Source organism: Nothobranchius furzeri, chromosome 19, assembly GCF_043380555.1.
Source record: "Nothobranchius furzeri strain GRZ-AD chromosome 19, NfurGRZ-RIMD1, whole genome shotgun sequence".
Classification (NCBI taxonomy): Eukaryota; Metazoa; Chordata; class Actinopteri; order Cyprinodontiformes; family Nothobranchiidae; genus Nothobranchius; species Nothobranchius furzeri.
The window spans coordinates 4388992-4411614 of record NC_091759.1 but is presented as its reverse complement, the minus strand read 5'-3'; the positions used below and the strand labels follow the sequence as shown (position 1 = coordinate 4411614).

At 40.3% G+C, this 22623-nt stretch overlaps 1 protein-coding gene and 1 non-coding gene across 9 annotated transcripts in view; one reads left to right on the top strand and one right to left on the bottom strand.

The window, feature by feature from the left end:
* LOC107394632 (myocyte-specific enhancer factor 2D homolog) overlaps nt 1-9571 on the top strand; it is a 37231-nt gene extending 27660 nt beyond the window's left edge. For 4 of the 7 annotated variants that reach the window (XM_054745145.2, XM_054745144.2, XM_015973636.3 and 1 more), the window contains 5 exons: nt 1547-1676; nt 1780-1960; nt 2840-2908; nt 4717-4767; nt 5198-9571. In XM_054745145.2, coding sequence (XP_054601120.2) covers nt 1547-1676; nt 1780-1960; nt 2840-2908; nt 4717-4767; nt 5198-5594 — 828 coding nt within the window. In that variant the 3' untranslated portion in view covers nt 5595-9571. The remainder of the gene's footprint in view (nt 1-1546; nt 1677-1779; nt 1961-2839; nt 2909-4716; nt 4768-5197) is intronic. The other 3 variants (XM_054745147.2, XM_015973638.3, XM_015973637.3) reach the window with 2 other exon arrangements.
* Nucleotides 9572-12745: 3174 nt separating this feature from the next.
* Nucleotides 12746-21399, bottom strand: tmem79a (transmembrane protein 79a). 2 transcript variants are annotated; one of them, XR_008564130.2, is made up of 5 exons: nt 21201-21399; nt 19750-20515; nt 18460-18654; nt 18156-18378; nt 12746-13956 (listed from the first exon to the last, which is right to left on the bottom strand). It is a non-coding gene; the product is annotated as a transmembrane protein 79a (transcript). The 2 variants fall into 2 exon arrangements; XR_011517331.1 differs by having other exon boundaries at nt 21294-21371.
* Nucleotides 21400-22623: the final 1224 nt, after the last annotated feature.

Genomic DNA, 22623 nt, shown 5'->3' with positions numbered 1-22623 from the left:
TTTTACTCTAACATTAGGTTAAGCAGGCTAAAGGCTAACGGCTAACGCTGCGCTAACAATGCCAATGGCAAATTAGAAGCAAATAGTCGGCTCTAAAAATATGTCAAGCTACTATTTCAATTACTAACAACTCAATATTACAGTGAAATGTATGTGTGACGTGAATAATGTGTCAATCGTCGAGTTTTACTTCCTTTAATGAGTCGTTCAGAACAATAACAGCAAGTTAACAACTACACTTCCGGTAATGCTGGAGAAATATTACCGTAGTAATTGAAGTAAGTGCTCCCTACCGTAAAACACCCAAGCGCGCTAACAGCAGGTATGACCATGTACTTATCTACTTATACATTTACAGTGTATGACTTGTTATCTAGAATCTTCTGGCACTGATCAGTAACTGGCAACAGCCACGAAGCTCATGGAGCGGTAGTGAGTGTGATTTTTTTTTGCTAGAAAACTAGACTGCAGTAACCACATTTGACAACAGGATGTCATTCTTACCTCATTCTTACATATTGCAGCCTTAGTGCAGACAACAGGACTGGGGAACAGCTTCATCTAAATTAGGATTATTACGTTGGGAGAGCTGAAGCCCCTGTTGCTTTTTTTTATTCACAACTTGACTTGTTTTTGTGATTTTCTCTAAATATATCCAGATTATGATTTTAATACCCCCTCCTTAAATTGACTGATTTCTCCATATTTGGAAATGGTTGTTATAAAACACTTCACCCATGAAGTTGTTAGTTTTTAGTCTCATTGGCTTCCTTAAACGACGCCTTCAGTGGTTATTAAAAAAATCGGACTTCCCATCTTCACCCTGTGAAGAAAACCCCCTAAATTCATAAGAATACATCCATGATTTACCTCTTTTCTGCTATCCTGGAAAAAAAATCTAATCCATTTTAGGATACTTTCTGAGAACTTCTGCTCTCTCATTTTGTCTGAATGGACGTCTAGTATTCTCATTTTCCAGAGGATGGTGATTAATTTTTATCACTCCCACCTCGCCGCTCCTCCTCATTTCACTTTACGGAGGCAGATAATTGAATGTCATGCCTCTCTGCGCTCTCTCTCTTTTCCTTTTGTACATTTTCACGATTCTCATTGAAAGTTTCCTTTCATACGTGAAAGTGATTCCTGCACACTTTTATTCAATCTTTGGCCTTTTAGAGTACATGTTGGATATAATTTTTGTTTTAAAAAAGAACCCCGGTTTGCCAGATTTTGTGTTTGAGCATTTTCTATATTTTAAAACTAGAAAAGTCACGGAATAATTAAAAATAAGCGGATAATTTCAGTAGTTTAGGCCCGGTGACTGAGGTCTGAATAATCTGCCTTTGATGTAATTCTCCTACATGCTTCACTCGAATCACAAAAGCAACTTTTGACGCATGTCATCAAAAACATCCTGGGATCGACTTGATGTGTGACATCATTCTGAATCCAACCATGTTCACGTTTTCATTTCCAGCATGTCCTGATGAAAAGAGTGGCTTCTACGTGGACGCTGGCTTTAACCCTTTTCCATCCTCTCTAACAGAACGCTCAGCGGCTGGCGGCTGGAGCCCAGGTGGCACAATCCCTCACCACGCCGGTGGTGTCTGTCACCACACCGAGCCTCCTGGCTCAAGGGCTGCCCTTCTCCGCCATCCCCACAGCGTACAACACAGGTGAAGCCAGGAACTCACGGCTGGACCATAAAAACCAGACGGCTGAGAAAAATCTTCGTCTCTGCGGTTTCTGTCTTGACTTTTGTTCGATTTGTCCTCCCAGAGTACCAGCTTACCAGCGCAGACCTCACCGCTCTACACGCTCTGGCATCACCCGGCGGCTTGTTGCCAACCAGCGTGTCGACATGGCAACAGCAGCAGGCGGTCTCCCAGCAACCGCAGCCTCAGCAACAACAGCAAACGCAACAGCAGCAACTGAATCTCGCATCACTTAGCAACTTGGTGTAAGTCTGATGGTGTCTCCGTCCACATCTGGAGGACATAGAGAGTTTCGTCTGGCAGATCTCTGACTCTCAATAACGCCCTTGATGAGCCGCCCAGTCGCCTGCATGATTTACATACCATGACCTCAGATGCAAGCGGTTTGCATCCTCTTCAGTGAAGCGGTTGCTCACCAGCATCTCACCATCTCAGCCTTTTCATCACATCACTCCGAACAGTTGACCCCACTCTTGAGTCGGCAGAAAGAAAATAAAAACAGTAGCCAGTTGACCTAAAAATATTACGATTTGACAAGTAAAGCTGCACTAGACCTCAGGGTTGGTGCATAAACACAAGCAGAGAGCAAAACTAACGTCCAAATGTTGAAAATTCGGGATGCAGTTGAGTAGGTTCCCCCGAAGAAGTAGTAAAACTAAAGATGAAACCAAAGTGTTTGCTACAGTTAATTTAATCTAGATTATCTACGATAAATGTGACAGGAAATATCTCTGAGTGTGAATTATGATACAACAGCTTGATGTGCATCTGGTGGAAAGCCCGGGTTAGTTGGTTGTTGCTCAAGTCAAAGGAGAACATCAAGCTAAAGTCAAGGACGTGCCTGCTAGCATCTGTGCATCCAGACAGTTCCTAAAACCCAAACGCCTTTAATGGTTTCAAAACAGTTTTGATTAATTTAGTCTGAATTTTTCTTTGGAATAAAAGTAACAGACAACATGCAGTTATCCCTTGAGGGACGATCCGATCGTTCTAATGAAGCTGGAGCAGATGCTGGTTTTCCCTCTTCACCAGGGTTTAATAACAATGAAGTGTGTTTAGCTCAGCAGTGTGACCGAGGCGCTCTGAGGCAGATCCTTGAAGTGTGTTCTCTCCTTTGTCCACAGCATGTGGGGCGTGGACAAACAGAGCAGCGAGCTGTCTAGCCAAGTGTCCAGTCTGGCTGCCAATCTGAGGTGAACAGCCACGGCTACTGTTGTGTGAAATGTCATGAGCTTGTCTGCGAGTGGATGTGGGGTTTTCCTCTACTTTGCATTTGCCTTTAACGCAACACTAACACACCTGTTAGAGCGGGAGACTTTACCTGGGAAAAGATGAAATGGTTTATCAAATTCTTATGCTATGTTTTTGTGAGTTTTGTAGCGTAAACTTTCATTTTATCTGTTTGTCCCTTTCAGACATGCACTAATTTGTAATTATTTCAAAACATCCCAGAGTTTTGAACCACAACACGCTTGGCTTCGAATGACCCGCTGCAGGCGTGCACATCCGCTGTAGGACGATTCAACTTACGATCAGCAGCCGAGATCAGTCTGTCCAAAGATTCCTCCTCCGTGATTTTTTTAAAACTTGGTCATTAGCTGCATTTTACCGAATACACCTGTGAAATTCTATGAATATTTGAAACCACTCACATTCCCCACTGTTTTGTGCAACACAGATCTGCTTAGATCGGATCTATTATTCATTTATACAATGTAGGGGTGGGATTTTATGATAAATTAGGGAGAAAAAAAAACGCGTTAAAAATTTCAGTTGGGGGCCGAAAAAGTTTAGCATCATAATTCATGCTCTGTATATCAAAAAATATCAAGCTGCAGCTCTAAAAAACTGCAGAGCCTGAGCTACAAGACCATATAAACCTGTTTTACATGCTCTAAACACAACTAAAACTATAGTTCAATGAACCATGACTAATCACAATTCATGAAGAAAAGAAAGAAACAAAAACATTGTTACCATTATGTTTTCTAGCTGTTTGAAAGAAGGCAGGCAGTAATTTTATTTATATGAACTTTATTACAGCAGGAGGAACAAGCGTACATTCAGAATTCATCTTGTAACGCTCAGCAGAACTTCCCCTGAACTCTACTCTACACTACACCTCTCTCTCTCTCTCTCAGCAGTGCTGCCACCTAGTGTTCAGTTCAGTACACAACATTTACAACGTCCCATGTCCATTTACACTTCATCAATTACACATACTAATATTTTGTTACCTTTATATGAGATCAAAGTGTTCAAATAAACCTTTTGGTTTGTCATTTGTGTCTCACTTACATTATTTTTACTAAAAGAAATTGCTAGGGTCAAATTTCCTTGAACGATTAAAATGTGATTAACTAATTACAAATCGCCTAATAATTAATTGGATTAATTTTTCTATTGAGTCCCACCCTTAGTAAAAAGCTAACGTATGGGTGAGAGGGGACTTACAAGGATTTGGTTGATCTGAAGGTGGTGGAAAAATGTTTTCAGGTGAAATAAAAGATGCTTTATTCTTACATTAATAACTATTTTGTTTAATACAGACTTGCATTTAAAACAATGGCAGAAAGAAATTCTACATAAATCATAGTACACTTTCGCAGTTTTTTTTTTTCATCATACATGATTCCTTCAAAGGAGAAAATATTTACACTCGGGTCGGCTCAAGGATTTCAAAAAGCAGCACATCCCTCCCCGTTGTAAAGAAATAATGAAGCTACTGAGGATCAGTTTACCTAAAGGTCATGTCTCATGTCTGAAAGGGGCTCAACGCTGAGGTGGGGGTAGATTTGGCACCGATTCAGACTTTAATAAACGCAAGTCTCGTCTGATTTTTGTCTTTCTGATGAACATTATTGCTGTTGTTCTTAAGGAATAGAAAAAAGAATATCTGTCTGCAATAATGTTTCACACTTTTCTCCTCCCCACCTGCCGTCTAACCCACCTGTTCCTTCTTTTGGTTTTGGGCTCCAACATTTTGTGTTTCTTCCCACAGTGTTGGCTCTCCATCCAACCTGCTCTTGGGTAGAGATGAGTGGTTGGGCCGGTACTGTATCACACTTCCTTTTTCCTGTGTGTCTGTGCGCTTTGCGGCTGCCTCCCTCTGAGCATGCCCTCCGCCAAACAGGAAAGCGACGTCCGGTTTCTGCCATGTTTCCTAACCCAAAATTACTTTTTTTTTATTTTAATTTGAAGTTTCTTCACATCATAGACGACTCACTGCAAAGCCACCCTGTCACACACCAACCATTTCATGCTTTCTAGGCTGTTCTGTTGCTCTTTTGGGAGCAGTTGGGGAGCTGCTTCTGCTTTTAAAAGGCTCAGAGCGAAGTGTGCAGTTAAAGAACGGAGTGTGGCTTCTCTATGTCGGTGCTGTGCTCTGTAATGTTGGGTTTTGTCTTGACTCGAGTGGCCTTCGCGTTAATCACCTGCTGTAGTCGGGGTTTGTAATCGTTTGTCTCATCTTTGTGACTCAGGCCAGTGACCAACATCCCTCAGGGCGCCATGCTGACAGTCAACACCAGTTCCAGCGTGAGCATCAAATCGGAGCCCGTCTCACCCGGCCGGGATCGGAGCACACCCTGTCCTCCACCGTCCTCCACCACACCGTCCTCAACGTCAGCTGGAGCCATTCTGACCGCTCCGCCCCAGTACCCCGGGTCCCTGCTGTGCCTGGAGCCCCCGACTGGACGCTCTCCTGCTGACAGCGTGAGCAGCAACGCCAGCTCTTTTGAAGGCAGCGATCGAGATGACGCCAGCGCTAGCGGCGGCACAGCCGGCGGCACCGGTGCCGAACTCCTCAGGTCATCAAACGAACCAGAGCAGGATGGAGGGAACATAAAGCGCATGAGGTTGGATGCCTGGGTCACATAAACGACAGGTGTATTGGAGTTTTGGTGACTTTGAAACACTTTAATGCACCGTCATCATTAGCCCCACCCGTCCCCCTACTGCCCCCACCCCACTGCTACGTGACACTATCATCACATCTATCCCGCTTCACTCTTTGTCTCTTAGACTTAACCTCTCAAAAGAACCCATAAAAAGTCAAAAAGATAGAAACCATCTGGACCCGAGGGCCTGAGCAAAGGGAGGGGTGAGTTTACGTCCCAGGTTTGCCCTCCAGTAGAAGGACGCTAGATTTTTTTTAAGCCTTTTTGCTTGAACAGACTCCCGTATTGTGCTTTTTAGATGTCCATGTTTTGTTTTGGGGTTGTTTGGCGATTCGACGAAACCACAGAAACATTTTTTTCATACGGTTTCTGCATCACCTTGTCGTATTCACACGTAGCTTTTACATGGTTTACAACGTGATCGGTGGATCTTTGACTTTACGGGACACCCGCTGCATGACTCGCCACTTCCTGCTCTTTACAATCCAAACGTCATTTTTAACGCGTGCTGTCCACTCAAACCCGTAGGTCACTTCTGGACTTCGCCACTGGATTCACCTTCACCAGGACAAGTTTGAGGACTCTTTAGTTGGTTTGTTGCGGCGCTGCCACGGTCAGAAACGTCACGCAACTCCTCAGGTGGAGTCAAGCACCCTGCAGGAGTGCCAATATCAGCGTCTCTTTGAGATGAAATACAAATGCCAAATGCCTCTAGCTTCACAGTGCTCACATGATGAAAACTCGGAGGACTACGATTAATCTGATGGACTTTGTGCTCCTCCTCATCTACGACAAACTCCTGCTGCATTAGAAATCCGCCAGGATTAAGACGCCATCCATCAAACGCATAGGAACTTCTACGAGCCTCCTTTTTGTTTTTTATGGAGTAGGGAAGTGTTTGGTTCTTTCAGTCCAAGTGTTCTTTATCTGTTTTGAAGGTCCGTTAGTCGTCCAGAAGTAGAAAAATCCGACTTTGTACTAAAAAAATAAATAGAGAAAAAAAAATCACTCCTTATTCAAAAGCTTTGATGTCCTCTTTAGCTCTCTATATCTCCTTTAGCTCTTTGCTGTGTTTCGAAAAAGTGAAAGGAAAAAGACGTTTTCTATATTTCTACCGCTTCGAGTTGGCGACAGAGTTAAACTAGCTTTTCAGCTTCAAACCACGTGTATGTACATATGAATATATTTGCATAGACTTTGCTAGGTATCCCTAAAAACAAGCAATGTGTCGATTCTCAGTGGATCTGTTTGCATATACGAGTGTGACTTGGGTAACGTTCGGCGCCACGTCGCAGGGCTCACGCCACCTTCTTGTGACGCCGGTGGATCGGACTAGTTTCAGTAATCCTATTTTATTCTAGTGTTTGATGGTGTGCGCACTTTGTTTCACTCACAGAGGCCTGCTTGGTTGTGGTGTCATATTCTCTTGCCACGTTTAAAAAAAAAATAAACAAACCCACAATCAAAAGGTAAATCTTACACGGTGGTGTGAACTCATTATTATTAGTAATGTTTAATATTAATATTATTATTAGGACACTGCCATTCACTTAGTGTAGTACTAGAGATAAAATACACTTTAAATCTGAGTGTATCATGTAAAATATCCACATTAAGCAGACACAAATAATTATAATTCCCCTTTTCTCCCTTTTAAAGTCAGTGGATTGGTTTTCGTTTCAAGTGTGTGTGTGTGAACCCCGGCTATTTAATAGAACGGTTTCTCTCGATTGCTTTTTTTTTTCCTATTTGAGACGACGCTCAGTGGCAGCTGCTGATGGTTATCTACGTATAAACTGTCCCGGGTTATAAAGCCCCGTGTGGCTGGCACAGACTCAGATGCAGCTCATGAAACAACGTTGTTGGTTTGTGGCGAGTGTCCGGAAAAGAACCTCAAGCTGATAGGGCGACACATTTGATGGCAGTGTTGTTTTGCCATGATCAAACCAAGATTAGGTTAGTACTGTTAAACATCCCCAAACCCTATTTTTGAAGACATTTTACACTTAAAGTGTCATTGCAGTACATGAACATGCTTATTCACTTTTTCACACGGACTTGTTTTTTTTTCTTTTCTGTGGTGAATATAAATCTACAAACTGCACAAGGATTATTTATGCAGGAAGTCACTTACTTTGAACTGTCCAGAGATAACGCATACCAGCACCTGTGAGGCTCAGCATCCGACTGAAGGTTCACTCTTTTTAATCACCGTTTTTAGTTGAACAGCTTGTGCAACATTTTCTCAACTTATTCTGGACTTGGGACACATTTTCAGATTTGTCAGATGATTTATTTTGGGCCATATTTGACATAAAAGAGCAAATATATAGATTATTTTTTTTATTTTTATTTAGGCTAAGATATTTTAGCTACTTAACCCTGCCAGGTCACCCAGTTGGCCTTTTGGCGGCATCACTTCCTTCTCCGTTTATCCGCTGGCAGCAGAGGACGCTTGCAGAAAAACGGAGAAGGAAGTGTCGCCGCCAACAGCAACGAGCTTTGAAGAAGACTGCAGGAGTGGTTGAAACATCAGCAAAAAAGAAGGTAAAACAACCGTTTTCTGCATTAAAAAAACTAACTAATGCAGTTAGAAGGAACAGACAGAATTAACGCACAATATATATGTTTTTTTATGCACTAGAAAGCATGATCTGTTCTGATGAAGATGGGTGTCTTACATTTTGACTAACTTATGGTCAGGAAAATTTGGATTAGGATGGAAAAAATTAGACCCCTCCTGGGTTCTACCCCCGAAAAGCGCCTGCTAAAGGTGATTCAGGCATCAGATGGGGATCCATCCTGGTCCATCTTGCTTTAGAGGTTTTCTGGGGGCGTCCCTCAGGGAGGACACTTTGGGCACACCCAAAACTCTCTGGAGAACTTAGGAAAAGTAGCTTCAGAGGTGCTGATATGCCTTGAATTCGTATTTACTTTGAACTCTCTCTTTCTCTCAAACACAAAAAATTCTTAAGTGAAACATGGAATCCATCTCCACATAAATAACTTAACCGTATTTTTCGTTCCTTTTCCCGTTTCTGTGGCGACAAAGATTATTTGGTACTTTTGTCATAATGTACAAAAAGGTTCTCTGTCCAATCTTGCAGTGTAGTCACGAGACAATCTACATGAGCAACACGAGAAAAACCTGCACCTGTTACTTGTTGTATACGATGTTTTATAGAATCTCACTATTTTTGGATTAATTTGTGCTGGTGACAGTTTCCGACGTCTGTTATGATGATGATGATGATATTATGGAGCTTTTATTTTATTGCTATTTTTGTGTAGGATAGCCAACACTTTTTATTTCCTCTCTTCCTTTACCTTCCTTATCATAAACATATAGTACTGGTTTTTCCTTTTTTTTATTTTATTTTTTTACTTTTAGAAAAAACTTGCTGAAAATTGCACGATCAGTTGTTGTGGTATTAGCAAATGCAATGAAGGAAATACCAGTTAAATGCTGCAATTTTAATTAAGATATAGAATATATTTATAAAAAAAAATAAAACAGGAAACAACGGAAATTAGTAAATCATGAATTAAAAATATGTAAATGCATGGGACACAGGTAACACCTAAGCTTATGTTACATACAGTAATGGTAAGGACATGCATCACAAATGAGTTTAAAATGGCTCAGAATAATGTAGCATATGAAATACTAAAGATGAAATTCATAGCTAATATATTGTGTCGAGCTGGTCTGCTTTGGGTTTTATTGTAAAGAAAAGATTTCTTTTTTGTTGTTTTTTCTTTTTGAGAATGATATACAATTTGTGTATATTTTCATATACAAAGTATGCACTGATATGTTATTAAAGTTCTATACCGCTTTTACAAAAAAAGTGTTTGTTGTACCAAAGTATCCAAGTCCCTTGAAACCTTATCCTTTTTGCGTATGTTTTACCGTATTTTATATATTAAATAGACAAACTGAGTGAAAATGGAAAACAGAATCTGTGGTTATTTTATTTTTTTCTGGACCGGAGACAACATAGCACCTTCATCTTCAGCTACAAACACGTTTGATCGAGATTCATTTCACAGTTTTGGCGAGAACTGGGAAGCTAAAATTAACTCATCTCTCATGACCTCATTGGATATTAAACACTGCTTACTGAAAAACAAAACCTGCAATCTGTTAACATTTATTGGAATATAACACAAGTGTAGATTAGGGAGACTAAATTTAACCAATTGGAAGTTTTTTTTAAATGTGGTTCACATTTTGCCGTTAAAATGATTTTTCTTAACTTTTGGTTTAAGGTTTCCACTTCAAATTTGAGTTTTTTCACTGTCATTTGTCTTCGGAGTTCAGATTTTCTACAAAGTTCACTAGAATATTGGTTCAGGGGAAGACATGACCCGCGGGCAGGGCTCTCCAACCCGTGGCTCTTGGGGCTACACGTGGTTCTCCAAGTTCCTCTCAAACAGCTCTTTGGCTAAATTTAAGTAAGTATTTCTGAAACCAACAAGAAATTGGTCTTCTAGTATTTCTGGTACCCAAACTATTGCCATAATTGCAGAATGACACAAAGAAATGATGGCTTTACATCATTGTGTAACTGCAACTATATAAAAAGTTTTTATTGCAGAAATGTTGTTTGAGCATGCTGCTTGTTGAAGCTGCTTAATAACTAGCGAAGCTGAAACTAAGCTAAAACCCTGATGTTGGGGTGATCACCACAAAACCATGATACACATTTCCCACATTTGTGGAGGTGCACGCTGCCATTCGAGCCGCATTCATAAATTTTTTTTTAATAGGTTAAAAAAAAATGTTTTACAAAAAAAGGCCAAATATCTTAAAAAATATAAAGGTTATCAATACCAGAAGTAATGCCCGGAATGAGCTGAATGTTTTGATACCAAATTTGCTAAAAAGGCTGAAAATTTGAAGGAGTTAAAATGGTTCAAAAAACGTACGGACGTAGAATGGGAGTAAAGAAGAGAAACAGGAATGCTGTATCAGCATTCAGTTAGCCAAATACAGTTTGACCCGGGCTGTTCACCGGACGTGTGTAATGATTTAAATTACATGTTATTTAATAAGCCATAAGGTATAGGATTCCATAGGAAATATGAAATCCACCTTACGGATATTTGAGGTTATTTAAACCAGAAGATTGGAACTTTTTAATGCAGGGATTAGATAACAGCTTCGTATTCACTCAGAGACAACAGAAGAAAGAGAGTCAAGTTTAAAAGTTAAGAATTTTATCACTAACAAATTAAACTAGACTGTCTTTAAAACTAAATGTATGGTGTAACTAAGGTGGATGAGACGGTGAATGGATGACGTGTGATGTTGATCAGAACCAGCAAATCCGAAGAAGCGATTAGTTCTGATGGGAACTGAAGGTGATGTCTTCACATTAAGCTTTGGTTAGGAGATTCATAAACACATTCAACGCCATTTGATGGTATACATACCCTGAGCGGAAGTCCCCGTCTAGATCAGGAGGTGTAGAGGTCCAGCTTGACCTTATGGAGCCGGAGCCTGTAGAAGCAGCCACGGCAGCCGACCACCCGTCTTGAGATACTTCCGGGTCACGACAATTTGCTGGCGTCTGGCAAGACCTGAGCCTGGGTCTTGATGGTTCAGCTTTTATTCTGAAAGGAACTGTTGCAGCAGTTGGAACAGCAACGAATTTTCCAGCTTGTCGGTGGTTCTTTCAGTTAAAGAGTAGAGATCAGGATTGGCCACTCCGACACTTTCTCTGGAACGCTTTGAACTGGCGTTAAAGATGACGTGGGCATAGTTTTATAATTCGGATGTTTTGGTTTTTGGTCGAATGAAAAGTTGACAGATTTACCAAACACCATCAAAACCACGCCTCCGTCAGATCTGTCAGATTCTGATTGGATCAGTGAAAGCAATGTGTCATGTCTTAACGCTACGTGAAATGAGTCCTGTTGGAACATTTAAAGTCATATTACCTTTATATTCTATAGGATTATAATAAAGTAATTAATATTTTGATTTCACAGATCGGTCACATCTTATTTGTTGACTAACACTTTGTTGGATTAGCTTTATTAAGATAGAGTTCTTTGATTAATTAATAGAAAATAGTTCATTCTTCGTTCTTCTGTTGAGCTGAAAATAAGCAGGTTAGAAGCGAATGCGTGAGACCTTGAGACCATCTCTCATGCAGATTAGTCCTTACACATGTAAGCAGTTATGTACGAGTTTTACTGCAACCCTTCCCACCGGTAGAGTTTCAGATGCCAGTCAGCAGCCTAAGTGTTCCAACTGGTCCCACAAGGTCACAAATTCATCAGTAAAATTGTAAGATCACGTTTTATATCGTCACGCAATAACAGGAAAGGAGAAATATAGCAGCATGAATCCGAAAGATCTGTGGTTTATCTTCTGTCCTTTTTACCTTCGCCACAGAGGTTTCATGTAATGGTGTATTTTTTTAAGCTAGGCAATTGGAATTTTGCATGTCTCTTTTATTTTAATAGTTCCCAAGATTTTTGTGCTTCTTTAGTCGTGAAATTTGACGTCACATTTTTCCAACCTTCTTGAGCCGCACTGATGCAACGATGAAACATTACTATTGCTAAAATTCTTTTTTATATTTTTAGATTTTTTGTTTTTGTGAAGCGCCTCGTGATTTTTATCTTGAGAGGCGCTGTAGAAAAGATCTTTTCTTCTTCTTCTACTCAATTTTAGGGCAACAAAGAATGACCGTAGGAACACAGAGAGTTCTTGTGATATAAACTCACTTCTAATAAAAACCTGGAGCTGTCAGAATTTAATTAAAATAAGAATAACCTTTGAAGGACATTTGATTTTTAAATAATCAACTACTTGATTATTTTTAAGGTATGAAGATGCTACTTTATGCTTTATTATGTGTGACTTTTTATGTTTTTGCATAATTCATAACATGAATGTCATTTTTCTACCCATAACCAATTCATTCTTTTTTTGTATCCACTTACAAAAACACAAACGAATTAAGACTTCACAATAAGATTTTGGCTAAAAGAAACTAAATATGACCTTATTTGATGCACTATTTTGTCTTTTAATGCCAATTTAACAGTAATTGCGTATAAAACAGATTTTAAATGTAGCAAACACACAAATAGAATTTATAAGTGAATCATCTGCATGTTTTATGAAGCTTTATTGAACTCAATCAACATCCAAATTATCGATCATCTCCTTTATCAACATAAATCCAAAAACACAAAGATGCTGCTGTAAACAAGACAAAATCAAAAAGCATTCAGCAGGTTATAAAAGTAAAGATTTTCCCTAGCAACAGAAATAATGCTGATGCTAAAAAAAAACTAAATATATATACATAAATTAAATACCTCATATCATTTTATTCTTTATAGATTGTTTAATATTTTTCCATGAATCCAGTCATTTGTTTTGGTCATAAATGTGATTTTTATGAAAGCAAAAACGGGAAAAGCAAACAAAAATGTGATTTTCATATTTAATCGGTCAGATTTTGTGTCTAAAACATGATGAAAATTAGATTAATGTGAGTTTCAGTTTGAACAGCTATAAAGTTAAATGAAAAAATATTTTTTGTGTTTAATAAGGAAACTGGTTGTGTGAAGTTGCTGTTAATATTGTTTTCCAGGTTCCCATTTTCTATTTTCACATAAACATTTTATATTTTTATTTCTAATCTTTTTATTAGCTGCATCACTTCCTCAAAGACGATGCTTTGTGAAACTTTATGGTAAAAAACAAGACAAATGTCAGATCTAAACAAAACAGTTTTTGTCCTTTTAAAAGGCGCAAATTTAGTAAACTGTTCTGTAAACAAAGATCCATACTAGAATTAATTTACCATCTCATTTTACATTTGAGTCAAATTAAATAGAACCTTTGGTCAACATTCACTGCATCCGAGTAGATTTACAATTTACAAATATAATCCAGCCTAAATATTAAAACCTGAGTTTATCTAGCAGCACAGAAGACGTACCAACATCTCTGATGCTGAACTGGGCTGTCATGAACAGCTGTTACCACGACAACCACACGTCTTTAATCGAGGCATAAATCTTTGAGATTAGATTATAAACATACAAAAAGATACCTGAGTGAGCCGTGCTGCAGCTGTTAACCTTTAGAACATCAGTGTTTTGTTTTTTTGTTCAGTTTTTAAAACCACCAGCGCATTCGGGGAGGGGGCGCCGTCGTAGGGGGCGCCACGTCAAAAACCGACTCCTGTCCGACCGACGAGCACACGAAGTAGAGGTTGGCTCCCAGCATGACGAGGATGGGGAAGAAGGAGAGGCCGAAGCCGAGGCCTCTGATGGTGCTGTTCAGCGCGAGGCAAAGCCAGTAGATGAGCCTGAGAACCCAACAGGAGGCAGATGGGCGATTTTTGTACAGAAAAATAAACCTTTATCCTATTTTATCTAACCTTGTCAATGAAAATCAAACGTATTGGTACTTATTAGTACCCGAGCCTGATCAGATCAGATATGCCCCAATTCCAGTCATAGATGTAGAAAGCAGCAGAACACGGTCAGAACCAGCCTGATCACATGATGCAACTTTTACCCGTTTACTGTTAAGTGGGGGCTTGTTCCGATCCAGCCTCCGTCTCTTGCTCGGCGCTGCAGCTCTCATCTTGCCGGGTCATGTTTGCGTATTTCAGTTGTGAAACAACAGCTTGCGTCGGCGGTGGAAATGATTAATTACTGCTGCTGGAATAGAAACGTTTTATGGACAGCAGTTTGAAGAGGAAGTGCTTCACCTGATGACTCATCGCTCTGACAGCAGATAAACTTCACATGAACTTTTGGGCCATTCCTATCTGTACCGGGTCGGCCCGGGCCGGGTATCCCCGGTCGGCCCCAGCCTGGCCCGGTTGATTCCACACATCCTTGTCTTAAGCTCATGTGGGCTGATTCTACCCACCAATCAGAGGCTTGCTCTAATGGAAGGTGTGAATTTGCTGTCAGCAGTGGGTGTGTTGGCCCTGGTCGGCCTGAAGCAGACCCCCTCGAGAAGAGGGCTGAGAATGAGCCTTGGTTGGCCCGGAAAAATACCAGGCCACCCAGATATGTAAACAACCTACACTACCCGGCCCGGGCCGACCTGGCACAGATGGGAATGGCCCATTTTTTGCCAAAAACAACCCAAGATCAGTTTCTGATATCTATTTGTTTATCTAATAAGACTCTTATCTGCTTTCAGAATGAAAGACCTTGATAGAATATTATATATGTTTTCTTTATCATGCTTTATGCTTAAAAGATTTTACCATTTGATGATTAAACAGTTGCTGTATTGTTTTAAGAATGTCCCCTCATGAGACTTTAGAATACTGAATCTTGGTTTTCGCCTAATGTGACCCAAGGATGACCCAAGGAGATCTGGTGACCTGACAACTGCTGACTCGTGCAACTGTTTGCTACTCATCGTGTGATTAGACACTGAAAGTTCCTTGTGTAATAATGAATGCTCTTTGTTCGAAACTTGTAACAATTAAAGACTGAGAGCTGTTTTCCCCCTCCCTTCAGATCAGCTCTGCAGGCATGTACCTAGGGAGCTCCCAGCTTGTAATAAATAGAGACGCTCGGATTCCAAAGGCCAGAGTGGCGAGGGATTTCACACAGACCCTGTCATTCTCCTCGAGCTTAAAACAGAATTCTGACTTTTGTGTCTCTTTCCTTGTGTTGTGTTGTTTATTGTGTCTTAGGTGTTTAAACCTGACAGACCTGATGTCCATTTCTTTTACAGCAATGTGCGAACACATCAAAACAAGCAGCTGGCTTGTTGACACTTTGGATAGATAAATAATTTAGGTATGACTAGTAGTTTTTGTACTTTCTAATTTTCATTTGATTCTTTAAAGGAGTGGATTACTTGTTTAAAGAGCAAATCACCCACTACCAGATTCTCACTCCACTCCCACTTCCTGTTTGAAAACTACAACAAATGCCGTTACCTACCTGACCGAGATGGCGTAGCCGCTAGGGTTGGGCATCATTTGATTTTTAACGATTACGATTCTGATTCCGACTCCTCGTTTGGATTCCGATTCCTATCGATTCCCGATTCCGATTCTTTCAAGACATGAGACGCTTTACACGAGCTAGCTAACCACAGGTCCTACTTGATGAAATAATCTTAACTTCAGCATGAATTTTAATTCTATGAACAACAACATCACCTTCATTTAGACAAAAACATGTTTTGGAGAAAAAAAAACTTTGAACGATTCCGGGAAAAACTAACAGTTGGTCCCGGTTCCAGTCGATGCTCGATGCCCAACCCTTGGAGCTGCTAACAAACTCACACACACAGACTCACATGACATAACGTACCAACTAACGTCATTGTGTACCTCTTAGCCAATAGCGGTACATTATGATGTCACAATGTCATTGTGAGCCTGTGGATGTTTCTCAATACTCAAGGACGCTAGTACGTTCTTGTGTACTAGACAAGTATGTTCTTGGCAAGGACTCCAGAAAGTCTGTTCTACCGAGTACAGGAGGACAAGGACCGTACTCCTTTGTGTCCTGGCAACAAGCGCTGCTTCTTGCAACAGTTAAAGAAACGACCGGACATAAAAATAAAAAGTCTAGTTTGTTCCTTAAATAACAACGAAACCATATTTTTTGTATTACATGTGACCCACTTTTGCTAAAAACTAATAAAATTCTAGCATTTCCCACTCTTTAGTGAATAAAAAAAGTTTATTTTTCATCAGAACAGAGCTACGTGCTTTTATTTTGATAGTGGGTTCGCTAATTAGAATTTTAAAAGGATCGTGAAGAGTGAAACTCAAACACACAGCAAAATTTACAGTTTACACACGATTATTTACAATAACGGTTTGCGACACAATGCATTATGGGAAACTTTGCTGTCCCAAGTCCGCAGAAGGATGCGTTGATGCATCCTTGATACAGTGTGCAGAGCAAGAACACATCCTGGAACTTTGAGAGAACTTGCAATTATGCAGACTTAGGATTGGAGCAGTCCTTAGGCCATCGTTGATGACGTTTCACAAGGATGTGAGTACACAAATTTGGACAAGTATGCATATTGAGAAACGGCCTATGTGTGTGTGTATTTGTTAGCAGCTCCGCCCTCTCAATCTGCCAGGCAACAGCATTTGTTGCATTTTTCAAACAGGAAGTGGAAGTTGAGTAAGACTCTAGTAGGGGATGACTTGCTCTTTAACCAATATATTTTCAGTAGTCTCTAGCAAGAATGAATGCCTTGCAGGCAGGACTCAGGGCGCAAAAAATCCCACAAACCCCTGACTCATCAGGGCCAAGTTCGCAACATCCCATCTGAGCTTCAGACGGCGGGTTTTGCAGTCTTATTTCCTGATATTTAGACATTTCGTCCCAAGTTGTATATTAGCAACGTGACTCCATCACTGACTTGTAATGTTGATGTTTTATCTCCACAAATAACACAAGCCTGGAGGACTTCGTCTGTGAGGTGAAGTTGCTAATGCTAGCAGTTAGTTTAAACTAGCCGAGACGTCCGCTGCTGATTACCGGTCATTAAAACAACAACAGCCTTCCCTGTCGCGGTTCAAGATGGGTGAGTCCATGAATGTTAATTCAGTGTGACGTAGATCTGTGAGGATTTTCAAATCCTAGAGTTTCATTGTCTATTTTCTATCAGAAGCTAAAGCAGGAGTTAGGTGTAGGAGACTGTTTGATGTTCAGCCTGCATGAAACACTCAGAGTCACAGATTATCATCAGGAAAAATGCTTTAAGAGCAAGTCACCCCCTACAAGAAATTTACTTCACTCCCACTTCATGTTTGAAAAATACAACAAATGCTGTTGCCTGGCAGACCGAGAGGGCGGAGCCGCTAACAAACACACACACACACGCTCACAATGGCACTGTGACATCATAATGTACCAGCTAACATCATAGCATACCTCTTAGCCAATAGCGGTGGCAGATTTACATTCAAATACAGTGCAGAATTTTTACCTGACGACGGCGCAACACTGACAATTTTAGGCAGAATATTTAAATTTTAACTAAGATGCACTGAAGTTCCAAATGATTGAATATACGTGTCTGCAGCACGATTACACTCGTTTATTTAGTTTATCAGCAAAAAAAAGTTGATTTGGGGGTGACTTGCTCTTTAAAAATGTCTTTTCAGTCAACCACACCTTTAATGAGCTGATCAAGGAGAGGGGGTTACACAGTTACCATGGTGACCCTAACGAGCCGCTGACAGCAATTCTAACAATTCTTATCAATCTTTGTTCTTTATGCTTCCTATACAGGTAATAAATCAAAATGCTGCATTTTGTCTGAACTTGGATAATTATAAAGTCGATGTTGGAATTTTGAGCAGAAGCCCTTCAAACGTTAAAGATGCTTCAAGGTTGAAGAGAATTGGGACACTTTAGAGGACAGCCTCATCAGCTGTCTTACTTACATTAGTGACTAATCAGCTAAAACAAAAAGCAACACTTATACAAATGTTTAAGATTTCAGTGTTCTGCTTTTATCTGATTTGCTAAACAAAAGCTAAATATAATCTGCACATACCTGCCGAAAACGAACACAATGGTGAGCAGCGGCACCAGTTTAACCAGGTCCTGGCTGATGTAAGTCGCCATGAGCGCAAGCTGCAGGAAGTAGAAAAGGAAGAGCGACAGGGACTCGTTGACGTAGTGCCAGTGAACCATCACTTCCTTGTTTGCCAGCTGGTGCTGATAGAGGGGCTTGATGGAGGTGAAATGTAGCCGGGCCACGCCCTGCACCAGCACACCTGCAGACAGGAAATGGCTCATCATCACACGACTGGAGAAGCATGAAGTAAACACCACAAACACAGATGCTGACGTCGCACCGAGCATGATGGGGATGATGGCAAAGAACGAGCAGCGCAGTGTGTACAGCACCCTGAGGGGGGCGCTCTTCAGCAGAGGAGGATCAAAGGGAATCAGGGCATAACCCCCCCACACCAAAAGAGGAAAGAGGAGCACCGCAGCCATCGTGGATAAAACCAGCTTCAGTTTCTCACTGCACACATTCTCACACAGATCTGAGGAAGATAAACACGTTCACTGGGTTTTAGTTAAAAATGACACAAGAAACAAATAAATGTACAAAATAAAGGCAAAACTGACCTTGAAATGAAACTAATTTATTTATTATAAATACATGAAATTATTGTGCAGCTTGACTAAATAAATTTGAAAAATGTTTAAACAATAGAACTATCTTACACACAACTCTTAAGCTTTTAGAACTAATTACACACTGGGGGTGGGACTTGATTTAGTTTTAGTTGTGTTTGAAGCACATCGACCAAATTTATTTGGTCTTGTTGCCCAGGCTCTGCAGTTTCTTTAGAGGTGCAGCTTGATGACATTTATTGATATGTTGGGCATAACTGGGAGCACTCAGGCCTAAAGGGTAATTTTTTTTTATGAGTTGTTTTTTTTTCTAATTAATCGATCAGAATTAACACGTTAAATTCTCACCACTACTATGTGCTTTTAGTTTGTTATTTATGATAAATTAACTCACTTTAAAGCATTTTTACAAATTACTTTACATAAAAAACATTTTCTACTGAGAAAATTATTTGCTTTACGCTTTTTTTTTTATTTCTGTCTAGTGTCTACCATTAGACTGATATCTGCAAATATTTGTATTGTATTAAAGGTTGTTGAGATGATTTAGCTTGAATTAAAACATGTTCAGGATTCTTTCGCTTTATCTAAATTTGAAAACTAAAATGAAACGTTGATTTATTCTTAGAATTTGAACGCCTTAAAATGAATAGTTGCTGCTGTTGAATCAAAAGAGAAAGACAAACAATGAAAGGCCATTAAAACCAATTACTGCTATTAGACAGCTGTGTCTTTATAATGAGGCCTTTGGTAATAAACCGCAGTGTACACTTGTGATGACTAGTGCAGCTGAATGACTGGTTTTCATCTTTAAATTATGACTAATTGCAGATATTGTAAAGCGTTGTGTAAGGACGCCTGTGCCTCTGTTCTGACAGTAATAAGGTTACATATCATGTTATAAATGACTTTGGTGATTTCTAAACATTTTGTGTCACGTATTTCGGTATTTATTTGATAAATTAAAAGATGATAAACTCGACAATGCCTCAGACACTTACAGAGCTTGCCGTCCTGTTCTTCCCACTCGGGGTCAAACCGTGCGTACGAATCCTGCTCCATCTCCCGCTCCCTCAACATGTTCTCCTCCCTGAAGGACCGGCTCTGCTCAGGAAGATCTTCTCTGGTCGGATACACGATCTCAACACGCGGGGTGAAACCTAAAGAAGGTTTCTCTGACATCCACTCCTTTCCTTCTTCCTCCTCGTCTTCTTCCTCCTCATCGTCTGCGAGTGACCCGTCTCCTTTGTCCTTCCCCTGCACCTGGATCTCATCGTCCCTCCATCTTTCACCTTCGGGCATGCTCTCCCTCCACTTGGCCTCGGTCCTCACATCTCCCTCCGCCTGACTGTGCTCCTCTGACAGGTCCAGACTTCCCCTGCTGATCCCCGTGTCCCTCTCGGATTCTGAGACTTCCTCGTTTTGACCCAATAGGAGGTTCATGTCTTTGTCTCCCGGCCACGGTAAAGTGCTCGCCTCCAGATGAGCAGAGGTCATCAATTCCTCCTCCTCCTCAGCATCATCTGTACTCACCCTCATCTCTTCCACCCTCCTGCTGTCTGGTTGTGACTTCCTTTCTGCAGTTTGACCAGCAGGAGACAAAACCACCTCCATATTTAAATCCAAATCACCTTGGCCAGACATTCTCCAGAGATCCAAGCTTGTTTTCTCTCTTCAGGCTTTTTTTGCGCAACTGGAAACCTCACAGTTAGCAACTTTCCCTCCAGCTAGCAGAAGCCATTTTTTTCTGAAGAGTTGCTATTTTTCCTATGAAGAAAAGAAACAGGATACAACAGTATTAAAGATTATTGTTCATCATGTGTTTGTGCGTTTCCACCCACACATCCTTCAGGTTTGAGTTACAATCACTTTTAGACAGAAAAATAGATTAAAATCATCGGGAAAACCAAATAATGTGTATATATGTCGATGAACATTAACAATAAACATATTATTGCAGTATTAGCTCAGGAACATTTAGCATGATCTATTAATATTAACACTGTAAAACTTATACACACATAATAATACTAATAATAATTAAGGTATAATATAATTTAGATTTAACAATAACTGATAACTACTCAGGTGTTAATAATATAAAATTTATTGTTATAGTTTAGTTTATCATAAAACAGTTCAAGTCTTTTTTGTATCAAATGGTTTAAAAATTACGTTTTACGTCAGAAAAATGTCAGCTACGTCCCTGAGACGTTGTTAAAAATGGTAACTCTTGATCCTCTGTTCGAAGAGGTATTTTGAACAGTTTTAATTCAACAAATGGTGAAAAATAAACAAATAAATAGATGAACACAGTCTGGTGTTTTAACAAGAAAAAAAAAAGAAAAGTTTTGTAATGTAGCTAACGAGGCCTGCGTCCGAATGTGTGCGCGAGAATGAGCGACTTTTAAGCTAACGCAAAGCAAAGTCGACCTTTAACCTCGGAACGTACCTGGTTTAACTTTGATAACATCATTAAAAGATCCCACGTTTCGTCTCTGGGTTGCTAAATTTCGCTGCCTTCTCTAGGTGAGCTTGAAATTACCTGCCAGGTGAGAGAAAGTTCCTACGAACCAAGCTGCTAATAGTAGCGATGTATCACTCCGTCAGAAAACGAAAAGCGGAGGAACGGTTTTCCCACCTAGAATGCCCCCCCCATACCGGCGAATCAACGTCATCACGTAGTTTTCAGTGCCTACTCGTCTTGGTGTTTTTCAAATGTAAAATAACTCATTTAAACTAAATGGATAAGAAAACTGAATATTTGACTATACAGCAGTAGGGTAAGTTCAGTTCTGAAGTGAATGTTTTACAAGAAAGTTTTGTTTACATCTTCAGCGCCTTGGGCTTCCTGACAGGGTTGCGGAAGGCGCTTTATAAATAAAGCTTTTATTTGTTTAAATTGAGGGGGAGGGGCTTACAACATGTGCTTGAAGTAGGCATGAACCAAAGGGCAGACTCCGCCTGCCAAAGAAGCCAGTGCGGAAGTGGCAAAATTAGCAGTTCCATCGCAATTCTGTTCATGAAGAGTTGTCTACGACAACCAAGACACGCAATATGACCTGGACCTAAGGGCACAAGTAGTCATGGCCTGCATTTTTCTTGCCAGTGACCCACATAGGCCCAATCCCAATACTCGCACTTCCACACTTCAATGGTGTTATCCCGGCCAACGGTGGAAGTGCATGTGGTGTCCCAATTCTCAAATGCGGAAGTTGATCATAAACCCTTTGCACCCTTGATCCGCACTTCAAGAAGCGGATTACCCGCAATCCATTGCTACAGGAGAAAAGGCTCTTTTTGGAAAATATGTATTTTCATATGAAATTAGATCACTTTAGGATGATTAATTTATGCTAAGAATGCTTAATACAACAAAGCAGCAATTAATGTAAATTTATTTCAAATAATTGTTTGTTCAGTTAGTTTTTTTTTAAAGTAGTACTGTGACCAGCATCCTGGCATGCATTGCAGTCGATAACGCAACGCTCCCTGTCCCAATTCACAATTATTTGCACACTTGCATACCACGGATTCAGCCTTGCTCTGCACTTCCTCCAAGTGCACTTCACAGAGGACCATTGAGTGCAGTGCGAGTATTGGGTTTGGGCCATATTGTGACCCACAAGCTGTATTGTCAATGTCAACAGTTTGTTCTGATCCGAGTGGTTCATCATCTCATAAACACAGGATCTTTGTTACTGTAGAGAGTGAGGTGCATAGTCCATGTGCTATGTCACAAACAGGACTGATGAGGGTGGAGCCCACAATAAAAACAAACAAGGAAGCCACTGCTGAAGTTCTAACCTGCACTTTTAAGCTATCCACACTCACTGGAAACATTAAACGGAGAACAAACAATATAAACAGAAAAC